Source organism: Odontesthes bonariensis, chromosome 12 (genome assembly GCF_027942865.1).
Source record: "Odontesthes bonariensis isolate fOdoBon6 chromosome 12, fOdoBon6.hap1, whole genome shotgun sequence".
Classification (NCBI taxonomy): domain Eukaryota; kingdom Metazoa; phylum Chordata; class Actinopteri; order Atheriniformes; family Atherinopsidae; genus Odontesthes; species Odontesthes bonariensis.
Window position 1 is genome coordinate 25,229,712 of NC_134517.1, and position 27,904 is coordinate 25,257,615.

At 38.7% G+C, this 27,904-nt stretch overlaps 1 protein-coding gene across 3 annotated transcripts in view; it reads left to right on the plus strand.

Moving 5' to 3' along the window:
* The window catches only part of erbb4b (erb-b2 receptor tyrosine kinase 4b), a 300,850-nt gene that overhangs the window by 211,599 nt on the left and 61,347 nt on the right, over nt 1-27,904 (plus strand). For all 3 annotated transcript variants that reach the window (XM_075479846.1, XM_075479848.1, XM_075479847.1), the window contains exons 9-16: nt 386-512; nt 2,108-2,181; nt 9,379-9,469; nt 11,314-11,513; nt 16,555-16,687; nt 21,461-21,554; nt 24,882-25,036; nt 26,320-26,364. In XM_075479846.1, coding sequence (XP_075335961.1) covers nt 386-512; nt 2,108-2,181; nt 9,379-9,469; nt 11,314-11,513; nt 16,555-16,687; nt 21,461-21,554; nt 24,882-25,036; nt 26,320-26,364 — 919 coding nt within the window. The remainder of the gene's footprint in view (nt 1-385; nt 513-2,107; nt 2,182-9,378; nt 9,470-11,313; nt 11,514-16,554; nt 16,688-21,460; nt 21,555-24,881; nt 25,037-26,319; nt 26,365-27,904) is intronic.

Consider the following 27,904-nt stretch of genomic DNA (forward strand, 5'->3'; position numbering starts at 1 on the left):
AATCAGATGTTTGAAATTAAAACTATTGCAACTACAGATATAGTAATTACACTGCAATTTTCTATTTCTAAATTTATTTGGAAATGTATTAAGTTATTCATTAGGTTATGTATATGTAAGGATGTATGATTTGCAAACAATTATCAGTATTTTTGTAAGTAAAGAAGATTGGATGTGCACTACATGTGCACTGCATTGCATTGTACACTTGATTGTGGATTACTTAATGCCAAGTACAAGAGGGATAGCCTCTGTTTCTACTGAGGGTTTTTCAGTACTTCACATTGGCCACACACAACCTAAATCTACATCCTTTTATATATTGGCATAATTGAAGCATTTAATCAATCTAATCTTATTTCTTTTTGCACTGCGTGCTGCACAGCATGTGATGGGATAGGTACAGCAAGCCTACAGACAGCTCAGACTGTGGATTCCAGCAACATTGACAAGTTTGTCAACTGCACCAAAATCAATGGCAACCTGGTGTTCCTTATCACTGGAATAAAAGGGTGAGAAAATATCCCCAGAAAGTTAAAAGATGCACCAAAATATTGTGGAACTGTAATCATGTTTGGACAATTATTTACTATTTAATGAGTACAGTTTTTAATCAAATAAAGGCCAGACTGACAATGATTGGGCTATTAAGGTGAAATGTTACTACATTGGATCTTTAAAACGGTAAGGCTGAAAGAAAGTTTGCTTTAACTTGGTAACAGTGTTTTATGAATATTGATAAAATAAAAGAACACCATGTTCTAGTTGATTTATATACAGATTTGTGTCCAGACAACTGCAAACATCTTTGTTGTAAAGCACTATTCCACCTGCGCATTAAACAAAGAATCAGCTATGAATACCATACATAACCTCTTTCTTCATTACAGACATGATAGAAAAAAGAAAATCAGGACAAAATCGTCCCAGTGAGTGTCTGTGTACTAATATTAGAGTGCAATAATTGCATAATCATTCACTTCTGCACCAGAATAATTAGTATCAATGTAGCATGAGAACACAGAGATGCAGCTCAACCTGCACACTTTTACACTCTGATGCAAAGCTAGGTCAAGCAGAGCTTTTTAACATCATTCAATAAATCTTGCTCCACGAAGGCAAGACAAATTTGCTTGAGGCTCAGTTTCTCGACTTGATTGTTCTCAATAGAAAATAGCTCCAAACCAGTCCATTCCACCTTTGTGGCTCACTGCACTGCAAGTTTTCAAACACTGAGCGAAGTAAGCATTCAGCATTCTGACCAGGATGTCAGAAATAGTTTGTGCGAACCTCACTGAAGTCAGCAGTAACTGAACGTAGAAATCACAGCTGAAGACCCACTGTGAGTACTTTAAAAAAAAGACTCCACAATATAACTGGTGTGTTGAGTTTGGATTAATCTGCAAACTTGCCGAATGATGTGTTAAATGATTTGTTGGTTCAGGCAACAGTTTTCTTTTCTTTTCTGTTCTTTCTTTCTTTTTCTGAGTTTTGCTGACAAACTGCTAGACACAAACCATCAGCATCTTTTTTCGAATGTTGTTGATGGACTTCTGCCCATGAAATTCTTGTTCCAAAAAGAAATGAAAGAAATTACAAAAATTACTGCTATGAACACAGAATGGTCATGTACTCAAAATCCAACTTTGTTGCTGTGACGAATGTAAATGTAATTCCTTACTTCCACCCACAGCAAGTGCTTTCATCATGAATCCCTTTTTGCTAGGATACATACATACCACTCAATCTTTTTTCATGTATTTGATTACTGTTAATTTGAGAGTTTCACGCAATATCAATAAAACTTGAAGTAGGGCAGTACAACAAAAACATGCATGTTAGGCTAATTGGTGATTCTAAACTGACCCTAGGACTCACTGCGAGTGTGCATGGTTGTTTGCCTTGTTTGCCTCTTGGTGGCCCCAGCTGGTACCCCATCCAGATTGTACCCAACCTCACTCAGTGGCAGCTGGCATAGAATCCATTTTTCATTTTTCCTTAGCTGTGTTATCTATGCAGTAGAAAATGTAGAAAATGCATATGCTGTTTTCTTTTTCCCCTTTTCTGAAAATATCTGTCGATTTGATGCCCCGCTATCATTTTGCAGGGACGTCTATCACAACATTGAAGCTTTGGACCCAGAAAAACTCAACGTATTCCGCACTGTCCGTGAAATTACTGGTGAGTACATCCATTGTGCCACACAAGTCTGCCCATATGAAATGATAAACAAGACAATAAATAGAGTTTTCCCCTCCACTCAATCTCTTTTAATGAGCTCTCCTGCCATTTTAAAGTGCATATACCATTTTTTGGTGCTTCGGAGTAATTCTTGTGTGTATGTGTTTACTTAAGTTATCCACACACCCTCCCCTTGAGACTGTCTACACCAAGGACAGACATTGCAGCACAAGATGAATATCATATGAGTCTTTCAGTCTCCTCTGTCTCACTGCTGCTTCTCCCTTGTGGGCTCCCTAGCCTTGAGTCCCTCAGTCCCAGCTCCCCCTTCACGCACCGTGAAGAAAAGATCCAGAATATGTGGTGCGCATCGGTAAATCCTCCAGTTCCCCTATGCCACGGTCGCTTTTGAGCTGCGTGTATGCTGTCATCTTTCCAGCCTAGACATTTGAAAATGCCATAAAAAGAAGAAAAAAAAATTGCATTGGTAATGTCACCCTCGCCAGCTAAATGAGAAAATATTGCTGTTAGAATTTGTTGGGAATATTTACAGAAGCTTCATAAAACAATGACAAAGTACTTTGTTTTAGTTGAACAAATAGAGACGTTCTGCTTTTGTAAATGCAGCAAATATTTATGTTTAAAAATATCATCTCTGTTAATGTACTTAGCATCTTTTCATAATGTATAATTAGCAAGAAGATCACAGATGTCAAATGTAGTTAGTAGCAGTCTCAGGAATTACTGTGTAACTGGTTGCTGTCCTAATATGTTTTCACAGTTGAGCACTGGAGAATGTCCAGAGAATTAGGTGCACATTTGGTCCACAGCTGCCCTTTCGCTCAAGCACAAAACAGCAGGTGATTTGCTGCCTGAGCTCCGTCCTTGCAACTGGAATTACTATGAAGTGGCACCTGGGTAGCACAAACAATAGACAAGACATGTGAAAATCATGCCGTAGAAAACTTTTTGTTTTTGTTTTTGAAAGCCCTGAAGGATGGGAACTCAAAAAGCTTGAAATTCAAATCAAAATTACTGGTTTGCATTTAAGGAATGATTATGGGAGCATTTGCTTCTGAACGCATGAGGCTTTTTTGAAAGAAATATGAAACTATCATAGGAAACATGATTGGTCCCTTTTGCAGTAATTTAACTTAAACCAGACGAGATGAAAAACTTGATTTCTCAGATTTTTTTTTTTTTTTTTAGTTTTCTTCTTTTGTGGTTAGTGAAAGCAGTTGGAGAGCAGTTGATGGAGCATAAACCTATGGCCATGTAGTCAGACGTCTGTCAGCTCTGCTTGTCGTCTCTCCCAGCTGTCAGGAGAGCATGACGTCTGATAGATGCAGCCAACGTGCCTCTATGACCCCGAGGTCACAAATAACATTGCTCTTGCTTTCACATGAGCTGCATAGGAGGACGGCTTCCACACTAGCACTCCCATCTTTCACTCCACATTTGTTTTCCCTTTGTCTTTATTTTGTTGACTCTTGCTTTGCTTGAAATTAACTTCAAATAAATCTCACCACGTCAGGCTTCACCCAAAGAGTGGGCAATCAACTCATGTAATTTAGCATGAGTGGGTTTATCAGTATTGTGACTCAGAATGTAATCATCACAACTTAAGCACTCTTAACCTTTGCTTGTGAGCTCATGGCCTTCTTCACTAAGTGCTTCCACAGTCCAATTTTATGCGCTTACTGGTGTGTTGTTAATGAGGTTCTCAGCAGAACACGAACAACTACTGCTGTTGCGAACAAAATCCCTCATTGTCAGAGCTGAGAAGGTGAAGGCACTGAAATATGAGATAAATATGTAAAGTGTCCATTATCAGGAATTAACGAGCTAAATGCAGGCCAGAACCATCTGAAAGGCAGTGAACTCCTTAATCCTTGATTATAAACATCTCTAAGGGTAACATATTGCTTACACTATTGTATAGGATATGCTACAACTCGGCTTCCCCTGTTACAAATGAGGGTTTGTCTAGAACAATCATACCCTCCCAAAGTAAATAGAGCATACCATAGATATGACTTGGAAAGGCTAATGCTGCGTGTACACCAAGGGCGACCTACGCTGCCTGGTAGCGGAGGTAGCTGGAGAAGCTTCGCTTGAGAATTCGCTTTGGTAGCTTTGTTCACTCGTGACATCACATTTAGAATGTTCAATTTTTAAAGGCCCCGCGGCGGTGCAGCACCCCCGCGAAAAAGAACAAAGCAGGAAAGAGAGGGCAGGGACACAAATAAACATGTTGTTATTTACGATTTGTTATACATCACGTTACAAATTATGTAAAACTACATTAGGTACACCTGAGAAGAGCAGGAATAGCAGAGGCAGCTGTGAAAAATAAAATAAATTCTAAATAAAATCCGAAATAAATCCGAAATAAAACCGAAATAAAACTTAATTGCAGTGAGAAAGGTATGCGTGGGGTTACTACACTATTGTATTGAAGCACTCAACACGGCAATTGCATGTTTCAAGGACGTAGGAACTAGGAACCAAAGTTTACACGTCTGTTTCCGCGAACCCCGCGGATTGTCGGACCCCTACAATCTGTTGATTGTCATTGGTTTTCGCCAAACCGCGTCATAGCTCATTACCATAATGTTAGCTTGAGTTTAGTCGCTGTAATTCGCTCTGGTCGCTCAGTTCGCTTCGCCCCTGGCGAAGCAGCTCTGGTTCGCTCACCCTCCATAGAGAAATAATGATTTCCGGCGCTCAGTTAGCGTAGGTCGCTCTTGGTGTACACAAGGCATTAGGGGGCACAGAATCTTCACATGCATGACTTTGTTATAGTACTTTCTCTTGCATTAATGGAGCCCCTGCAGCCAATACAAACTGATTATTCATCCTGACCATGGTATGAGACAAGATATGACTTAATTGCTGCCTAGGTGAAGACATATGCAATGCACTGCTATGAATCCAGAAGTCTCTTTTGAAAAGCTTGAAAGTGAATTGGTTCCTAAAGTGTGCTGCTGTGGCTCCGCTGAGTTTTATTTATAAGTTGTATTAATCAGTGGAACCATTGTCGGAATCACTCACTCACAGTATGGACCAGCATATTGGCAGCTGGTCTATTCATAATACTGATGATAAGGAGTTAGAATGTTCTGATATACAGACTGTGGCCAGCGAGTGTGCCTTCACTGAAATGTATATTTGATTTAATTCTCTGCAGTTAAGGGAACCCAACACTCAGTCATTAAAGCCCTCTTGCCAGTTTTTCATTTTTCTCTCCAATCTTGCGATGTTTACAATTTGTAATGCTCTGTTGTGCCATAACCTTGTTCAGTGTTCAACATTCTCAAAGAAATAATCGCAGCGACCATTATCCTCTTTTTAAATTTTTTTTTAAAATTAATTAATTAATTTAGTTTTGTAAATGGAGATCTCTGCAGAATAGTTGTGGACATTTGACAATCAATGTGGCCTTTTTCAATGGCTGAACATTTTTTAATTGCAAGACATGATAATCTAATTAGATTTGATGCTTACAAGGAAACCTTACATGATAAGGACTCTGGGACCCCCTTACTCACCCCCCTAGAGAAAATCATGCGACTTTGAGGCTAAACCTTAGCTTCTAGTTAGAGAATAGAGTCAGTAATATAGCTCCATTATGGCAGGATCTAGTTCTCTGTTTGTATGAGACTTTTCTCTCCCACTTCTAATTTGCTTTGTGAGTAATTATGGGACATCTAAATATCACGGCACAGGTATCATCTTTAACTTGAGTAAATGGTGGTTTTATCAGATGTTTATGTGCATTAAAAAAGAGTTGTCCAGTGCATTTACATTCCGGTTGCACACTTTGTCTTAATGGGTCACTTTTCAGTCTCAAATTCAGCTCGAGACAGAAAAAATATTTAAGAGCAGCTCTTTCTTGGAAATGTGGCTGTATTAAGATAAAGTATTTGTGAACACAGAGAGAAAATACGTGACTACATTTAATTTTCATTTGACTGTATTTCTTCCTTCCTGTGCTACAGCTAGTTTAGATACTACCAAGCTATGTCCCGATAAAGCAAAACAGTTTTTTTTTTTTGTATAAATCAGTAATACAGTTTCATATTGTTCATATTTGCTACAGTACAACTTTTAATGATCTCTCTTACTCTTCTTATGCTTACTCTTCAATCTCTTCTTTTTTCTGGAAGATTCAGTTCATGTGCCTTGAAGTAAATGAAGTAATCACAAAGTTTAATTCTAGCCAATCAAGTCTTCGAAGAATGCCCACTTTCTGAAAAACACTGGCTTTGATTATTAAATTCCCCCTTCTGTTCTGAAGAGACTCCATCTTTTTCCCACGGACTGTTCCTTCCCCTTTCGCAATAATTAATGTCGCCTGAACTGTAAAGCTGAAATCTACTTTTTGGTGTATAGTGATAATGTGCGCTGAAAAACTTTATTTCACAGCAAGCCCTCCAAACTACATGACCATTTTAGTCATCTGTTCAAAACCTTAAATATGACCCATAAGGATATTTGTAAAGTAACGCCCCCACAAGCTGCAGGATGAAACGACAGTGAGTTTCCAAACCAGAGCACAGATCATTCTAAAGTCTTTCCACAAATTACTTATTAGGTAGTAGGAGAGTAGAATGCTGGATGATGCATTACGCACAGAACTTTCAGTCAATGTGGTGATGACCAAGGTACGACAGTTGTTACATTGTGACCATTACTTTGTGGATGTTATTTTGTTAGTTGCTATGGTTACATGTAAACACATTTTGGCACTTCTTGGTTGGGTTTAATAATATCACTTGGGGAGGGTTAGAAATCAAAACTACTTAGTTAAGGTTCTGAAAATTACCATGGTGAGGGCTAAAATACATTCTTTTTGCCACATGACCGTCACCAACATGGACAACATTTTCACACTTTACTTGCAATTGCTTTCACAACCACCAGAGGTTAAATGGTCTCCACATGTCATTATAGATCATATCCACCTACATGCTCCATGCGGTGCTACTTGAGAGCAAGATTTTCTCTTATCTTGCCAATAAATGAGTTTAGTCTGTTAAATTTTCTAAAGGTTAAACTACTTGTAAATGGGCCAATCCTATTTGATCCTGCCTCCTTAAAGGCAGATTCTTCAAAGAATCTAATGTTGGTGGTACAGCAGCATTAGAGATGTTTTTTAAACAAAGTACAATTACTTTACGTACCTCTCTCTGACGTCCATCTTTACACTGATATAAGTTTTTGTCCACCTGCAAGGCAGGCTTTTCATCTCTTTCCTGAATACTGTTTGTGTCATCAGATAAATTTAGTGACTTTTTTGTGTGGGGAATTAGGTGGAGTGCTCATGACTCAGTTCATTACGTTGTGGATGAGTCTTGTTCTGGTACACTGCTCAGGGCTTTAAAGTGGACATTGAAAGGGGCTAAGGTCTCAGGAAGAGAGTCATCAGTGAAGGCTTTGTTTGTTGAGCTCATTTGGACCTGCGTTCCCAGTTTGCTTCATTCCTCTGCAGTTGTAGAAATCCCCCATATATTTGTCCTTCAGGGCTGCTTTGTCTCCTTATCAGCCGACTGGGTAGCAAACTTACCTTTTTGCAATCGGTAGCTTCTGGCTGAGCCATACAGTTTTGCATTTTATGACGGTGATATCGCTGGTTTTAAGCTATGTGCCTACTCACCACTTCAGCACAATAATGTCTGTGATGATGCTCCAGTCTGTGAGTTCAAAGCAATCTTGTAAAGCTCAAGTGGCTCCCTCTGGCCAGATTCTGACCCATTTTCTTGCTGGTCTGGGTAATTCTACTGAAGCAGTGGCTAGTCTGGGTAAGGGGTCAACATTCTAGATATCAGTCAAAGTGATCAACATTCAGGGTTGCCTTGTATATCTCTATAGATCTCTGTGTTTACGAAGTTCATGACTGACGTCCCCTCGCAAAGCTTGCAAAAAGTACAGGATTTTTTGTTCCACTTTGCAATCTGGAACTGAAGCTGTGGGAAGTAGTCTGTTACCACAGCAGCATTGTTTCCTAAATCAAGCTTTATGAACAAATATTACACTTGACATTAACACTATTAATGTCAACAGATACAGTACTAACTATTCCATAACATTGTTGTCTGGGATAAAATGCACCCAAAGTATCATAAACAGCAGCATGACAAGCAAGATAGACAAATCCCAAAACTGCAAATAGCTTTAACAAACAGCCATTTTCCAGTTATATCTTTTAGAATTATTTAAATATCTGATACAATTTTCATATCTCTTCAGATTGATCTATTTATTGTTTATTAATTAATAATAATTGCTTAATTCAATGGTTTGCAATTGTTATGCTCTTGCAAAAGACATCAGTCTCTAGCTTGAGGATGTGTATTTCACATCTGCTCATGCTCATTTGTGTAAGCCCTTGTGTATGATTTCTAAGACTTACCTGTTATATTTTATATTTTAATTATTTTTTTTTTTTTTACTTTTCCTCATCAAATGGTGTTAATAAGTGTTTGTTCAGACCCGTTGCTGCTCCTCTGGGGAATGGCATTACAAACCAAACGATGTCCACAAACTGATGAAGATCCGGTTGAAGGTTATTGCTTTCTTGTCAACAAGCCAATTTTGGATAAACAAAATTACACAGCTGTGGGAGGAAATCCCTCAAGTTATATGAAAGGAATGAGCTACTCTTGATTGATTGGAGAGTATGCTATACATCCCATCACAGCCACGATATTCCTTTCCATTGCTCCTTTCCATGGCCTTATCCCAACTTTTTTGTTTGTCTTCTGGTGTTGGCTTGGGGATTGTTCTCACCCACTGTTCCACTACTAAATATTTCATACTTTTGAATCCATTATTAAAAATCCTAAATGAGCCACAGCCATTCTCTTAGCTTTTCATTTAATCCTCTAAATGATTCAACAGAAGACAGGCGGAGAAAAAAAATTTAAAAATATTAATATGGCAGACTTTACACTTTGCACCAAAGTCTGCTGTGGATTTGCCTTGCCGATGTGTTTGGCTAAGATGTGCTTGGCTGCTTTCCGATGGGACTCAGGTGGTGCGGTCGCCATGGTTGTGGAATATTGCTAATTCTAGAGAGACGCTGTTTCTCCCTTGTCATTTCATCATTATCACTGTGTGAAATAGACATGTTTATTCTAGTAGATCTTTACACGTGACACATTATAACCTGTGTGTGTGTGTCTCTCCATTTAGGGTACCTGAACATCCAGTCTTGGCCTGACAACATGACCGACTTAAGTGTTTTCTCCAACCTGGCAACTATTGGAGGAAGAGCGCTGTACAGGTATCTGATAATGCAATAGCTGTGCTTCAATAATGCTCTTTTAGAATGTTTAGTGGGATTTATTGCTTAGTTACCCCAATTCTAAAAGGTTTGGAGCATAGTGTTAAATTTAAATTAATAAATGCAAATGTAAAGAATACAATGATTTGCAACTATCATAAACCAATATTTTATTCCCAATCAAAAATAGTAAACATTTTTAAAAGCACTGATAACAGATAACAGATAACATTTAAGTAAAGAACATTTTCTTCATCATTGCAAACTCTGTGTGTCGAGCTATGGCATTTAATAATCACCTGATTTATTCATTTGGATATTTTTTTGTTGGTTTATTTTTCAAAATTAACATTAAATATGGTGAGGTTGGCCAGGCTTCTATGATTAAGTGTTCTACATTAATAATTTTCCAAGTGCTATTGTTATTGCCAAAGAATATTGTGCTTGGAAAACGTTTGTAATGGTTTCTTTTTGACATTTAAGAACTTTGCAGTTTTAACCCAGCTGATAGAGCACAATTATTTATCAATTACATTTCAGTTTTTGAAAAAGCGCTCTAAAATGTGTAATGGCATTTGGATGAAAACAACATGAGCGTTGGCTGATGTGTTTGTGTGTGTGACAGTATGTGCATTTGCACTGCACCTGCCCGCAGATGGAAACAGCAGGCTGCAGTACAAATTGCAGCCTGCCACCCACCTTTGCCCTGTGCTTGATCCTGCATACTCTCTGTCTATTTGATGGCTCTGACACCCCACTGGTCTCTTGTCACATTTAAACTGTGCAGATGGGGAATAGGGGGCAGAGGCAGGTAGAATGATTCACTAAATGTTGCGGTAGCACATTGCAAAGTTTATAAACAAGGAATATATTCTGTAGATAAAGTTGAATAGATGCCGTATATTAATTATTTTATGTCAGCAACATTTTGATATTAAAGAGACTGAACAAACAAATTGTTTAATGTTGAATTGATTATCTTGTACTGCAATTGTTTACAAATGAGACTACGGCTGAGGCAACTGGGAGCCTCAGAGATTTTTTAACATTGTATTTCTTTAAAATAAAGTTGCCTACTGTAAGAATGTTGCACCATTTTGTTTAGCCATTTCTTTAATTCTTTATATTTAGTTTTGCATAATGAAAATGAGCATTCGGCAATAAATGAACATTTGACTGCAAGAAAAAAAGAAGACAAGTTGATTCTTTTTTATGTCTGTTTAAAGTGCATGTTTTCTATTTATGTCATCATCCATGAGGTGATGTGAATATATTCCAGAAATCAGATGTTCCGTCTGACTTGTCTGCTCTCGTGCGCGGGTTACCTTTTACAAGTGCAACATACTGAGCACATAAACAAACAAGCTGCCATCTGTTCAACATGTCTGTTGCCCTACGTTATGGTGATGCAATAATCCTCCCCGCCATGTTCACATGCAAATATTCTATGCTAATGTTTAGGGGTAGGATATATCAACATTTCCCTTTTTTGACTATGCCGGTTAACTAGTGGTTTTACTTCATCATTCGATACAATGTATTCCAGATGGTGTTACATTTCTCTTAATAAGGTGGTATTTGGGAAAAAAAACTAGAACCAATATTGTTGGATGCATTAAAACTTTATAATGAGGCCATGTGAGAATTCAACAAAGCAAAGCTGGACTATGTCCAATAAATGAATAAATAAACCTGTAAATATCTATTTTATCTTCCTTTCTCTCGCCTTTTCCTTTCCTTTGCTGCATCTCATCCACCTCATCTCAACAACTCTTCTTCACGCCTTCCCTCTTTGCTGTCTGGCCCTGTCTCCCTCTCACCCTCCACCTATTTTTCCCTCTCAGTGGGATCTCTCTGCTGGTGTTAAAGCAGCAGGGCATCTCATCACTGCAGCTTCAGTCGCTAAGAGAGATCAGTGCTGGGAATGTCCACATTGCAGAGAACAGCCAGCTTTGCTATTACAACACTGTCAACTGGACAAGACTGTTTCGCGCTGCAAACCAAAAGGTTCTCATCCGCAACAACCGAAGCCCGAAGGAGTGCGGTAAGTTCAGACAACACTCACGTTAAATACATGTGCCAAAAGAGAAATGTTTTTTTTAACATAAATATATTCATTTCACTTCATTCAAGGCATCTGATACGATTGGACAATGAAAATTGGCTTTTGCCCTTTTTTTCATAAAATATGTTTCTGATATTTTCTCCATCTGTGCATATCACACCACACAACTGTTCAGAAATTGCTTATCTCAATATTCATACTGATTTCCAGTTGTTACAAATCTGTTTACGAAATAAACTACGCTATGTGCTTTTTATCTTCGAACACAAAGTCGTTCGAGCAGAATGGCCATAGAAATGCATCCCATATCGTTTGATCTGTTGTTGTGCCCAAACCACATCTCAACATCTGCAATATGTACAGTCTAAATAGAGGCCTCCTTCAGGCTAGATGTTCCGTAAGTGATCCCTATCTAAACATAATCCAAACAAAGTTTTGGAGCTACAATGTTTCGTCCCGTTTTTAAAACACTAGTATGACATAAATTTGATATCAGAATGTAATGAAGGGCTTGTAAGAAGCTTGTGATGTGCTCTCCAGTCTAACATCAGAGGTGCAGCTCCATCGCTCCATTACCACTGAAAAAGCACAGCTCTCCTTGTGTCTCTTTTGACAAAGCTGTTTACATTTAACAAATGATTACATATTGAAAAAATACAGAAAAATGTACTTGATAGTTTTTTTTTTGTGGAGCGGACTGCACAGACACAACCGAGTTTTTCAGGACACACCATTTTCTGTCTGGGAAACTGAACACCTCCACAGCTTCACTCTGCCAACACAGATGGCAACAGTAGCATCAAACATAAAAGAGTGGAAACACACTTACCTGTCGACAATTCTTTTTTGTTTTGTTTACATACGAGTACAAGCTATTGTCTCACCAATTTAAGATGACACTTAAAACCTTTAACTCCACGATCAAATCATTAAGAACGAGGACCATTCAGTGAGTAAGAATTTTGGCCAAACTAAATTGGGCAAATAACTGATTGAAGGATTGTGTTTAAAAAAATTGAGGAACTTTTTGTAACATCACTGCTGCAAGTATTCAGGCATTATTCATTTATGTATGATCTTCATTAATGGGGCAATATTTGCATTATTGAGTTTGGCCCTTTTCACTGTTCACTGTGTTCCTTTCCCATGGCAGTTTCTTGGCATTGAGCATAGACACACACACACACACACACACAAAAAGTATGCACACTTTTTAGTGGTTTTGAAGACTTTAGGGGTGATTTCAGAATCGTTGACATGGTTTTTTACTTGTGTTTTATGAGTGTGTGTGTATGTGTGTGTGTGTGTGTGTGGGTGTGTGTGTGTGTGTGTGTGTGTGTGTGTTTAAGCATAATAGAGCCTAGCAGACACTGGAATAAGAGTAGGTACCAGACCACTAAAGGCATAAACGACTTATGAGAAGGAGTCAGCGTTTCATTTCTTTCTTCTTTTTTTATATATATATATGAATATGCATGCAATTTTAATGATACACACATGTCATTTGGCTATTTGAGAAACTTAAAACCAGGGCAGCCACTTTGCACATTTTGTCTTTAATATTATGTAGTGTGATTATCCACCCGATTAAAGTTGTAGAATGAATGTAATTGCACCACTCTTTCAAAAGGGTTTATCACTTATAATCAATTTAAGGCAGTCAGATTAACAAAAAAAAAAGGTTAGTTTGTACTGTCTACTCAGACAGTGAGACTAAAGCTTTTTACCCTCATAAACCAGAACTCTTTGGATCTGATTGCTGAGGATTTCTTTTCTGTCTGTGGTTTGACAGGCTCATTTTTAAATAGTTTGTGCTTTTCTAGACAGGCTGTTTCTACTGTTTACAAATCAGTTAAGTTCAATTGTACTGTAATTAGATGATGAGCATTCGGATTAATGCTGTTTATGAACAGAATTGCTAAATATGTATTTTTAGCTTTAAACTAGAAAATACATAAAATAGATCAAATCTTTCTTAGGCACAATCTGTTTTTGGAAAGTATTGTATGCAAAAATAAGGCATGTTTACATTTATATTTTATTATCCTTTTTAGAGCTCTGTAGTCTTGTATTGAACTATAGAGGCCAGTTTTCAGCCATTGGAGTTCCATTGAGTCAAATCTTTGACAAAAAAGAACCATAGAGCTACAAAACAGGAGTAATTTGTGTTAAAATGTCTTTCTTTTGTAAGGATGGTTCCTGAGTACAGACATGTTGTTTTCCGACCACATTTATTCAAAACTTTACATCAGAAAGTGCGCTAACATACCAAATTGAATAGACTCAGCTATTAGACATAACTCTAAAAAGAATGTCTCCACAGTTCTGCCCTGAATATAAACCCACAGAGGAGGTCTTGAGTGGATGTGTGCAGACCGTCTTTATCTGACATTGTCATGTTGCTCTTCTTAGTCTTGCTGCATATTTTAGGGCAGCACACATTACACCTTTATCATTCATCCTAATGCACTACCTCCGTTTGACCTCACATTATTCCTGTGTGGCTCGACCCAGATTCAAATGGAGAGACGTCTCACAAGCCAGATTTGGTTGGCCTCCTAAAGTCTATAGACCTCTACAGCCACACAGAAAATTAACATGCGCCTTGTTTGAAGAAAGGGGATTTCTTATTAACATGGGAAACAAAAGAAAATAAAGGAAGAAAGAATGTATTACTGTACTCGTGATTGGTTCTGCTCGTGGAGGCACCACGTGGGGAGGGTTTGACCCTTGTCCCCATGTCCCTCGCTGAACAGACTGCGGTCAAGTGAGTCACTGTATCCACCTGCTCATTAAGTCAATGTCTAAAATTTGGAGTGTGCCTGTATTCTGGCCTTTATCTTGAATGTACGAGTGTGAGGTCTTACTTCCCCGTGCCTGCAAGTCTGAAGGAAGATTGCCCCAAGGTTGCTGAGCATCACGGAGGACCATTAAGACCTCAGCTACTTTCCAAGGACAGTAGATGAACAAAAACACATTTTTAAATGTTAGTTGACAAAGGGATCTGAAAAGTTGCCAAATCTCGTAGCAAGGTCACTAAAGTGGCAACTGTGTGTATGAAGTCTTTGAAGTCTTATGAAGTCTGTCTTTCTGCCATGCTTTGATTTAGTGCGTGGATAGAGATAAGGGTCTCACAGATGGGTCCAATGTGAGAGTTCTTGGGTTAGTGTTACAAACAATCCAAATTCTAACCACTAGTTACAGTGGAGTGTCACCTCATCCCAAGTTCAGATACAATCTGACATCAGCCATGTGTTTATGATTTTGCACATATATGAGGCAACAGTAATGACAACTGTAATGTCTTCAATAGCACCAGAGTTGTTCTTACCAGTCAAAATGCTAAGTATGAGCACAGCGCTCTATAAATTCCACAGTGAGTATTTCTTGGAGCAACAATGTAGCGCATTAAGCGTCAGCAATAGCCTATTCTAGGTGACAGAAGGAAATTATTCACTTTCAGTGTAATTTAGGGGATGTGTTTAGTTCCAACACCTCCCAGCCCAATGATTGTAATCACAACTCTTCTTTTTTCATTTACCCAATGAGTATTTATTTCACTACTGAGTCTGACTTTCTTTTCTCCATCTTTCCTTCCTTCGGTCCTTCTGTAATGCCTTTTTAATCATTATCAAACTCTGCTCACAGGGCTTTTCTTTCCCAATCATTTCAGACACATCTGAAGTTGGTATGTTTTTGATCTCGCCGCACAGCTAATGTCTTTTCTTCAGCACCCATCCCTCCTCCTCCTCTTCCTCTTCATTTCTCTCTGCCTGGTCAGTTTACCCATGGTGCTAGAAGCCCAGCAGAAGTAGTTTTGTGCCTTGTGAATGGCAAAGCTTTCATCTTCTGCCCTCAAAAGGCACACTTGATTTTTGCCTTCTTTGTGTATCTGGATGCTTCTGTCAGAATTTTCGGAGCTTTCTGAACATGAGTTTGGATGACAGAGGCAAAGCCTGTGGCTTACATCGGGCCAGTACAGTGGAAACAGCAGGGGCCTCTTTATAACAATGTTTGTAGCAAGCTGAAGTGCAGAAAAGAGAAGAGAAACTAAAATGGGGATGCTCAAAGTTCCCAACGTATCCATAGTTCACAGCACCATGTTTTTTTAAGGCTTTCATTTTATCAATGTAATTCTCTCAAATGTTGCAACCTTTGAAGAACTGACTGTTGGGGGGGGCATAAGAAAAGAAATATAGCAAAGAGAGATCCAGAGAAAGCCTGGTTTGGTTGCTACTTTGAGAAAGAGCGAGACAGAAAGAATCTTTGAAATAACTGTTTTTTCTTTGAGTCAAAGTTAAATTAAGAAAATCTATGTGGCATCTGCAGGTGTTTTTTGGGTCCCAGTGGTGATTTGTCATTGTGTGCTCAGCACTTTTCTAATGAAGCAACACAGATCCCTCCTTTTGCTAACAACACTGGAACCCATATCACAGAGTTGTGCTCATGCTACACATAAGGAAAACTAAAAGAATCCACACAGAACTAACTGCTACCGCAGCCCTTGACTGAATTGAGTCAATTGAAGGGATGTGTTAAAAATGTGAGAATTCTTTTTCCTTTTTTTTTTGTTTATAAAGGACCAACAGGACTGTCTTTCAGTTTATTCAGTAGGGTAACTGATATGTTATTGTTGAGTGGGTAGTGTTTGACAGTGTCTTGCTTTATGAGGAAAAACAGTTTAGTCCTTCAGCCCCACACAGCCCTCCTTTGCTGCAGTTAGTCTTAACTTTGTTTAGGGATGTTGTCGCCATAAGAGACTAGCTTTTAGAGGCAAATTAATAGCTGTCATGTGGTTGATTCATTTCCAAATTTAGCTCTCCCAAATATCTTGTTCCTCGGTACATCTAACCTTGTGTCTATTCATGGGTGATGCGATTTTTTTTTTTTTTTGCAAACTTTATAACCAACAAATTTGTACAAACGTCAAGATCATCCTGTGTCTGAATTGTAATAGGTGCACCCTGCATCAATCCATTCCTTTATTCTCACACTACCTTTGTGTATGTGTTTTGAGCAGCCAGGGAGCATATGGTTTGCGACCCACTGTGTTCAGATGCTGGATGTTGGGGTCCCGGCCCAGACCAGTGCCTGTCCTGCCGGTATTTCAGTCGTGGACGAACCTGTGTGGATTCTTGCAACCTTTATGATGGGTAAGAAATGCACACGCATGCATGCATACTCTCAGCTACAGCAGATCAATACTGTACTGAATGTGACAAATGAATGTGTGCATGGCTTTAGGCTGGGTAGCATTCTTGCTAAGGACTGTCTAAGGGAGTGGTCTCAGAAATAAATCTCAACTGTTCTCTTTGCAATCCACAGCTGAAAGAAAATACGATGTTCCTCTTGCACATAAGACCTTTCAAAAGCAGCATTGCTTGAAATAAACTTTATTAAGAAATATATGTAAAAACAGAATGAGATTATTTGTAAGTCTGCTGTGTTTTTAAAAACCAACGTTCAATGTAACAAGTAACATGTTCAGAATATCACTTCAACCACTAGTGTATGTTTCATCCCCCTTTCCTCTGACAACACTTTGGAAGTGTCTCTGTTTTACATGCATTACCATGGCAGCATAGTGGCAGCAAGAAATTCTCAGTCCAGTGCCCAAACAGATAACAATTTCCTTTATTCTACTTGGATTCCAGTATAGCTTTGACTAAAATTAAGCAAAACAAAACCAAACAAGATCACAGTAGATGGAGTATTATTTCACCCATCTAAACACCCCTTTGTAGGTTAGCCAAGAAAAACAATATAAAAGTGAAGATAAAATCAGAAAATAGCTTTTTTCCTCATTTCTGCAATCACCTCATTGTCTCTGCCAAATAGATTGCCACTAAGCAAATCGACAGGGCATCAACACACACAGAAACACAGATCAGTTGGACCCATGCTCTTTGAGTACAAATGTAATGTGTGTTAAAAAGCCCATTCGGTCGTCCAAAAGCTGGTCTCACTTTTGTCATTCCAGGTGTAAACATAATTACTGCTGGTCCTGTCCCGACTCCCCTTTTGTTTAGCACACAGGGTGCAAAATCAGGCCAAACATATTCAGGTGTCTTTGCAACAAGCCAGGTGGCATTAGCATGACATAAATTAAATGCTCAACTTGATAATAGTGGGTTCCTGATAAAAGTGAAAAAAAAAAATGTTTTTTAAAGGATGAATATACAGATAGATTGAAAAAGACGAGTTTACTGAGACTGAACCCTAAAGCAGAAATGTTGGGAAATCTTCATCTTCTCCACAGCCAAAATATTTTTTATTACTATATGTTACAACTTGTGAATACAGCCATGCACAATCACAGTTTGAATCTATATATGTTTGTAAGATACAGTTTATAACACCCAATAATGATATACATCCATACCACTGATTTAGATTTCAGTTTCTTGCTTTTTCTTTTTGTTATAACAGTGTGGATTAGCCTTCAGAGCCATAACCTCTATACTGCTTACATTGTAAAAAAAAATAAAAATAGCGCAATCACTCCTGTGTGTGCTGCAGTCTCCCTCAAGTTTTCTCGGCAGTATCTTGCATGGTCAGTGACAGACCTTGGAGATATACAGTTAGAGCAGTAGAACATGTCTGTCAATGCTCTATGGTAACCGGCAAGAGGCTTTTAAAGTTATGGACAGGGCTGTAGCAGACCCAGCAGCTTGCGCTGTAAAATAAAATGTGGCACTCTAGCAAATGCCAAGAGCAAATGAAACTCACTCCAACAGCATGAACACAATCAAACATGCATCTCTCAGATAAGAAAGAAAAACAAATGTTTTTCTCATGTTGTTTGTGTTCATTGTCTGCAAAGGAGACATTATGGATTTGATTGAAAACACTCTGTATGAAATGCAGTTGACTATATTTCATATTTATTGTTTCCTACATATAATAAAGCACTTTACAGCTGTTAAGTGCTTTAAGTGTTGATAGTTTGTTTTCCCCTCTGAGAGGAGAGTTTTAATTCATCTAACCATCAAAGGAAATTCCTCTGAAGTCATGGAGGATTATAATACCATCAGGGAGGTGTTTATCTGGCATATGAGCCTGAACTGTCAAGTAATCTGTGAGCTCACAGGTGGTATTACAATGCCGTTGATTATGTTACAAGGCAGGAACAGGAGCCACTAAGCCCCCACCCTCCAGCCTAATGATCACCCCCTCAGAACAGGAGAAGAATCGGACCACCCATCACCTGAGTGGCCTCAAATTTGGCACTGCACTTGCTTGTTTTTTTTTTTTTGTAGTTTGAAATATAATGAATGAGCAGCTGTTAAACGTGCTTTAAGCGATGATAGTTTACTGTGTAAGTTTTAGGCCCAGTTTCACTAACACCATCATCATCCTACATTAAAAATGTTACAAACAGATCAGGATGCAGAAACTAGTGCCTACACTAGTATGTTGAAGAAGAGTGAAATGAGCAGGCAAGGGTTTTGACTAAAATACAGTAGTCCTTTGTTGATATAAGTCCTTTGTTGATATAAGATAAGAGCCACACTACAGCAAAAGTTTTCAAGAACAGCTCTAAGTTTTAAGTTTTCAAGTTCAGCTGTAATTTGCCTGTTTACAAAGGATGCTGTTAAGAGCCAGAGGGCGTAAAGAACAATTTAAAAAGTGGTGGATAACAAAAGACACCCCTGCAGAGTGTCATAGCAATAAGAGTCCCTTGATGTTATCTACTTTCCCAGGAAAAAGGTAGGAAAACCTGCTACCCCAGGGAGTTTTATTAATGACATTTTAGATTATTTTCCCCCTTGCAGACCTGCTGAAAAGACTTTCCGCAGACTTTTAAGTTCAGAGTTACCACTTGTTAACCACAAATTGGTGGCAGCGTTGGAGAGGAATAAGGAGGACCTGGAGCTGTTGTTAGGGCAGGAGGGCTAGGCGTGTCACTGCGTGTCACAGTCACTGCTTGCGCACGGGGCCACGCCCTGCCTCCCTGTCCACCTGCACATCAGCACCACTCACAGCTTCTGTGTCACCAGCACAACTGGCACCAAACTCTGATTCAGTTGATTGATACAACCCCTTCATCCTTCACAATTTCAGCCCTTTGTGTTACATTAGTTATTCTTAAAATATTTAATCAATTAGTCTTTGTTTAATTCCTGGTCAGTGCTTATGAATCAAATTCCAATTTTCTGTTCTATAATTGTTCCCTTTTATAAAATAAAGATGGTGACTTTCAGTGTTTATTGAGCTTGAGTTTTTCTTGGAAAAATCTACATAAGAAAACAACAACAAAAAAAAAGACAAAATTGGAATTCTAATTTATAACAACAAATTGACAGTAATAAACATGCATGCTCTGCTTGTTCTTGTAAACTTGCAAATCCAAATTTGTATTATTTTGTTTGTAATTGTACACCAATCAGCTGTAACATTACGGTCACCTGCACATTGTTGAGCTCCGATTAGAAGTCTGCAAAAATATTTTGATGTGTGGCACGTGTCCAATCAACGTGCATGTGAATGCCAAGAGTTTTCACGGCAGAATATCGCCATGTTATGGCTGATTGAAATAGTGACCTCTAAGGTCACACATTCACGAGACTTAGGCTCCACCCAAAGCCTAACACACAGAACAGGAGAGCTCAGCAATTCCTGTAATCTCCAGAACTGTACACCTGGCATATTTGAAGTAAATCGGATGAACACCAAATTACTAACAGACTGAGATTTATCCACTTTAGTTCCATTTTTTGTTTAAAAGAAACAGCAAACACGGGACAGCAGGACATTATGTGGCCTGCAAGTCCTACAAGCACTAAGATCTTCAGCAACACTGCAGCCTTTATTATTTAAACCATTGCTCACATGACAAAGGCTTGCCTTCATTGCCTCCTTGAAGGTTTTATGAAGGCCAAATGAAGCATAATTAATACTAATTTGATTTAATTTCCACTGGGATGGCAACATTTTCCTCCTCTATTGCTGTCTTTCCCTCACTGACCAGAAGACCAGAACCTGGAATTAATTCTCCGTCTCCTGTTGTAACAAAGGCAAAGTGCCAACTCAGTTGCCATGTGGTCAGATTTAATGACTTCTTGAGGCCACTCTGGTGTTCCACTATTATAAGCAGATTTCAGAAATTGAATAACACAGCACTTAAATTAATTGATTTTTGAAAACATTGCGCCCCTTACTGGCACTGCACCCCTGTACTCCGGGGGTACTGTTGACCCCCACAGTTATAATTCTTCTACCTTACTCAGACATGCCATCTTCCATGTTTGCTCTGGATTGAGGCAGACATTATTGATTGAAAAAGGATGATTTACAGAGCATGTTCAGTGATGAGATAAGCCCTTAAAAAGAACAATCTAAAGGATAAAATGTGAGGAAGTGTGAAAAAGAGATTTTGGTTTTTCTTTGATGAGAGCTCAGCATGTCATTCTTAGTTTAACGGAGACTTTCTCAAAAACTTGTTACATTGCATTTTCTGTCGTGAGAACTCCTTTTCAAGGTGCTGCATTGTTCAACAGGAACAGGGATACTAAATATGGTTTGAGACCCCGAAAGCAAAATCATGAAAAAATAATTTAAGTTGAAAAGTGTAAATAAAACCCCCTAATTTATATATTCCTCTTAGTATTTGGCAGGGTTAATGACAAAATGTTGCTGTTAGATTTATTTTTTTCTGTCTGTTTTTTTAACATGATTACATTATTACATTAGCTAGCACAGACGATATAAATAAAAGTGTTGATTGCTCTATTTCCACATCAAGTGAAACAAAAATCGCTGCTCTTTTAGTGTTCATATCTTCTCACACCTACAATTCCCGTAAAGAGCCATATTTTATTAATAGAGCTAACTGACCAGGGACATTATCGCGATTATAGAACACTCGTGGTTCTATTATACAAATAATTATTTGCTCCACCTCTTTCTCTCTCCATTTCTCTCAGGGATATCCGAGAATATGCCAATGGGTCAGTGTGTGTGGAGTGTGATGCCCAATGTGAACGAGCAGATGATGACTCTTTGAGCTGCCATGGGCCGGTAAGTTTGTCCCAACAGACAACAATATTGAGTCAGACTGAAGTATTGATTTCACACACGTTGACCATTACAAAAAGAGTTTGATGGATGCTTGTGCACACGGTCTTTTGTCTTTATATTTAAGGAGAATAGCATACGGGAACATTTTGTCATTAAACGCTGTCACAGTTCAATCTGCCTTAAAGCTTGAAGCCATGAGGTATGTAAATAACAATAGAAAGTACAGAAATAATATGTTTTCTTCTCATTTTTTTCTGTTTTTTTTTTAGCAAAGTAACTGAGAAAAAAAGGGCATAATTTTTTTATTGGATAATTGACTAACTTTATTATATTAATAGAGATATTATTAATTTATTTCAAAGCCAAACCACCCACTCATCCACCCTCCAATCAAGCAAAAAATGCTGGGTTTGAAAAATTACAAATGTAGCAGGTGTACAAAAGAATGACGTAAAGAGGGGTGAATGAGTCACTGACACTTATTTCTGTCTGTCACCTGTTAACGGTACACCCACAGCCGCACGAGGACCATGATCTTTTGCTTTGTCTTAAAATCTCAGTTTGCATTTTGATAGATAGAAAATGTGTGACAGATGCAGGTCGGGGTGGTATGGGTTGTCTTTCATGTCCAATCACTTGTACTTTGTCATTATAGTTTAGAGTTGTGGAACTGTGTGTGCGTGTGGTCAAAGTTAGAACACCTATGGTTGATTCCAAGTGTAGTATATTGTTATAGGAGTAGATGAGCTGTTTTTAATGTCTTGGCTGTCCACTTGTTACCTTTCAACTTTGTACCTTTTCCTGTTTTGTACTAAGGCTAACCTTTTGGACCCTGAGTAGATGTCTTTTGCGCAGCACAGGGACACAAATGGATTCCAGCAATTGTGTTTTAGCCACTCAGCCCATGGCAATTACATTACAGCTTGCATTTAGTATTTGATAGGCCAAATGCCCCCTGCGACAAGAGACTGGAGGTATGACGACATGCATGAATAGAGGTTATGTTATGGTCAGAATAGGTAATCATTAGAGATCTAAAGTAGATGTCATTGTTGGTTAGTGATGCAGACTCCTGACTTGCTCATTTCACCTCCAGGAAGCCCATCACACTGCAAGCTTTTTTGTTCTCTTTGCGTTTAATGCTAAAATCCTTTTGTGGTGTTGATTTGTGGGTTTTACATTTATCCATTTCGTCAGACTTAAGTACATTTTTACCATTTTCTGATACTATTAAGATTTTTGATAAATTCTTGTGGTTTCCCAGTGTAAAGAGAAGAAAGGAATATTCATGAACACACGCACACTGAAGCATCACACACAGACTCCTGTGTTAAGTGCACAGAAAGAGCAATTTAAATTTCCTGCAGGGTGCTTTGGTTGCTCTGCTGGACCAAACACTGTTTGCTCACTCTGTCACATAATTTAGCTCGCTGATGTGTCAGGACTGTAGTACTCACACGCACCCCCACACACAGCCATGGGAAGGATGACATTCATAAAAACCTGGCTCAATGCAAAATCCAGTGAGAGCAGTGAGACTTTCAATTTACATAATTTATTTGGGTTAAGTATATGTTCATGCACACATGCAAACTGTACAGAATTACTGTATTATTATGGTACCTATACACACATGCAGGAACGCGGGTCCATACAAAACACAATTTTAGTTTTTTTTTAAGAACAAGCACTTATGTATACTTCTCCACTCGTCAAAGGAAGGAGATACAAATATGTTGTCATCTTTGTATCTCAGTGGCCTTTTGCTAAGTTGGAGTAACATGTGTATGTATTCAGCTCTTACATGTTTTTGTTATATATGCTGCAGATGTAAAAAAAAAATAAGTGTTTCTCTCAATATCATTGTGCATATGCAAATTGCACATTTATGCTGTTCACGTTACGCAAAGCAGTGGCTGTTGATTGGATCTCCACTCGCATGTTCTTTCGTCCTGCTGATGTTACGAGGCCTGTCTGGGAGAGCTCATCACCCCTCTCTCCCCCCTCCTCTGCTCTACCTCCTCCTTCGCTTATATTAGCTCCATAAATCCTGTTCTAGGCGTATTGTTATGGTCATTGTGTGTGCTGTGAGCGATGGTTATTATCTGCCTGCTCTGCTCACACTGCTTTATGCGTCTCGTCTGCCTTCTCCCTTTTTTTCTCCCTTTTCTCGTTATATTTTGCTCACTTGTACTGTCTCTCTTCTTCTCTGTTGTTCTGCATCCATGTCTTTCCTCTCCCTTTCCCTTCCCTTATTAGTGTACAGTACTTATTACTTTTTTCTTAACTTTCCTTCTCTCCAAACCCCAGCTTCACATCTCGTGTGTTGCCTCTGTTTGCTCTCCCTCTGCACCAGACTTTCTCACTTTACTAAGATTTTGAGAAGGTGACCTGAACAAACAAAAAACTACTCTGGTAGAAAGTTGTATGGTCAGTCGAGACAGAGATTAAGTTGTCTGGCCAAACTGCTTGGTTGTATGTGAAGAGCATTAAGCTTGTTCAAGCTTCCCCAAAGAACACTGTACAAACTGTTAAGTGAGGTGGTGAAGATACCATGTTGTGGAGATGTTTTGCCGCCTGTGGAAATGGTAGATATCAGCGAGTGGATGGAGTAATGAAGGAGGATTTCTGGAATCTTTTAATATAACCTCAAACCATCAGCTTAACTGTTTAAACTTGGACACAACTGGGTGTTCCAACATGAAAACTTTTTAAATATTAAAGCAATGGATGACATTAACTTTTTGAATATACTTCCAGAGCTCAAAACTTGTAGACTGTAATTAAAATTTGGTTCTGTGTCAAAGAATCAAATGCAATTAATCTCTACTTATTTTTCCACAAAACAAGTCATCAAATACCCTACCAAAATTCTGCTCAAAGCTTTGCTAGTGGTTAAAAAAAAACCATCTGATTAAAGACAACTCACATTCAGCTAAGTGTATTAATTTGTTTGAGCCGATACGTCTAGTTTTGATTCTGCACTGCCTTCTGAAAATCCACAATGAATTTAAACTATGCTCAAAACTCAATAATAGATGTAGAATCAAGAACTAGGTAGATTCAGCAGTGATATCTGGCCTTCATAATATTCAAGAACGACTGGTCCATGATATAGTTATGTGTTATGATAGCTATACCTTGCCAGAGACAAAATAACTTAATGTAAAGCTAATTGTTCTTTACGGTACCTTTACAGATGGAATTGTGATGTGAAATGCAATGCTCAGACTCTCATAAAGCAAGCATGTTCTCTAAATACGCATCTGGGGAAAAATAAAAAGCTTTTTGTTTTCTCTCTCTTTTCTATTTTGCTATCACCCACAGGGCCCAGAGCATTGCGTGAAATGCCTTCATTTCAAGGACGGTCCGAACTGTGTGGAAAAGTGTCCCGACGGCCTGCAAGGTGCCAACAGCTTCATCTTCAAGTATGCTGAAGTCAACAATGAATGTCATCCCTGTCATGCCAACTGCACCCAGGGGTAAGTGCAGTCAGTACAAGGACAAGGCAGAGTGGTGTGTTTAAATGCTCTTTCCACAACAAGAAGTAAAGCATCTTAGTTATTACTTCATAAATCTTCATTCAGTCCAATAAAACATAAATGAAAGTAAAAAGCAGTGAGGTTCTGTAAAACATTTTCAACATTTTACAAGAAAAAATTGACTGAAATGGACGAAATCAACAGGGATTTTGGTTGTTTGGAGGATGAAAAATTTTTGTGAGATTTCCAAGGAAGTAGCCACTAGATCATCACTTTCCAACACCATCAAGCAAAAACACTTTACAAAGTGGTAAGAACCAGAATATTTTTGTTATCTTCACCCATCGGCTCATTCCGTGTGAATTGGACTTTCACATAAATGGCACATGCTCACAAAGCACCCACTACCCACACTTTACAAACATAAAATTATACTCCCTGCGTCCTTCAAGAAAAGGGAGATAGAGAGGGGAAGCTGAAAATGAGCAAGAGGCAAAAAAAGAATGATAGCAAGAAGTTTCAATGGGGTACGCTGCCAATCTCCGCTGCCTACTAGCCACTCGTCGCTCAATATAACGTTCAACAAGGTTTGGAAAGAAATCATTTTGCATTTAACTCCACAGGGGGGTTATGTCACTTCCCTGTGGGTTATTTATCCTCTTCTGAGTGACAGCTTCCTGCTCACTCGAGCATAGCAATGTAGTCATAAATGGAAAACACCAAACTGACACTTTGTCACAGGTACAGCTTCCCAAACAAGTCCACCTCTCTAAAAACAAGCTAACAGGAGAAGAAACTGAGATGCACCGAGACACAGAGAGACAGCTACCTCCAAACATTCAAAATAGCAGCTATATTTGGCAAAGTGCACATGCAACTAGAAGTGAACACTGCATATTGAAGGCTCTAAAGGGCAACAGGAGATGACTAATGGAACTGACAACATCTTTCATCGGAAGGCAGCTATGTATTCTGTCACTCTGAAACTTAACACTTGCAGAGTTCTTGGAAAGTGAAAAACATAAACAAGAGCCAATGTGGCCTCTTTGTGGAACTTGCCAGGTGCCAGGAGTCTACCATTCAAAGCTATTTTGGTGCTGTCTGACATGTGCTAGAGAGTAACCAAAATTAAATATCTCTGAAGAAAGAATATCAACATATTCTATCTAATGTTAGTTACTATTATTTACCCTTTTGCTTTTCTCCCGTAACAGTTTTACCTACAACCTATGAGTACCTGAGTGTTGTTCATATATTGTATTGCTTGTCTATGTCCTGTGAAGGTGTATTGGACCAAGACTCCAAGACTGCATCGGCTGGATGGACAGGTATTGAATTAATTTCTCTTGATTGCCTTTATGCTCCAGAATTAAAACACTCCTACACAGCAGCTCACAAACACACACAGATACACAGAAAAATATCGCAGTAAGTGAAGTTTTAATTAATGACTGGCTCTGAGGCCCAAAATCCCTGTTAGTATCCTTAATGTCTCTCTGTGCATGCAAGTGTGTGTCTGTTTGTGTACTAGCAGTTTACATGGTTCTTGATAAATTGATAAAGCTTTAGCTTTTGTTGTGAGGCTGGGGGCTAGGAAAAGGGAAGGAAATGCTGCTTACAGTTTGCCACAAATGGTTTTAAGACTTTACAAGTGAAACAATTTGGCATCAAGCAGAGCTGAGAATTGTTTGGTGGCAATAAGGGAGGGATTAAAAATAACATTAATAAAAAACATTTCTAGCAAAAGAAGCAAACGATACTACACGACTCCTTAGTGTATCAAGAGATCTCTGGTCTACTAAAAAAAAACCGTCACGCTGAAGGTAATGTATGCAATATTCAGTATCCTCAACTTTTTTATAGAGGTCATAGATGCTGAAGAAAGTTTTAAGGTTTGTGCAGACTAAAATGATGCCACCCTGAAATAGCAATTGAGACACTCCCAGTGGGATAATAGGGTGCTGCAGTAGTTGGAACCAACCTGGTAAGCAGATAACCTCAGATCTCCCATGGTTCTGGGTGGACAGACACAGCTGTAAGCTGCCTGCTCTGAGGTCTCGCACATGTTGCAAATCTGTTACCTGTTGCAGGTCTGAAAGTGGCTTAGGAGAAATATGTGATTACACAAAGACTTCTGAGGCCATTGTTGCACCTGTCATTAACTTACATCTTGTTTAGGCTTTGTGTGCATGTCTGGTTAAACTGGATTAATCTCCTAATTTCACTTCCTCCTGTATTATTTTGTCTGATAAAACTAAGTAATGGCTCATCTTACATGCTTCATGTGATCACCCTGGGGGACCTGTTCATGCCATTTTGAAAGACCATTGATGTGGAGTGTATGAACTGAATTGACATCAGCTGTATCTATTGATGTATAAATTATATGTGGCACTGTGTAAATACTGGCCATCAGCTGCCTTTTTTGACAAGTATGACATATCGGCACACATCTTAGAGCAATACCCTTAAGTAATAATTTTTGACAAATGAGTCTACATACTTTGCAGAAAAATCTAATTATACTTTAGTACATACTGACTTTACCTGCCTCTATATTAATATGTTGAAGATGAGGACACAATTCAATTCCTCGTCCGAGGAACCCCTGCGTGAAAATAAAAGAAAACTGGCAGCCATGATTACTGGTAACAAACCTGCCTCAGAGCTCTCTGAGGACTTCCCCTCTCAAGAATTCCCAGAAGCGAACAGTAGAGGAGAGAAACCCCATAGTGGTCCCAAGCTGCATTCGTGTCTGCTGGTGGTTTGGCCTGCTCAAAGCTGAAGTTCTCTGAGTGGAGGCAATGCAACAGTGAATTATGGGAGGCTGGATACAAGTGTGAAGGCTGAACCATCATGCTGAAATTT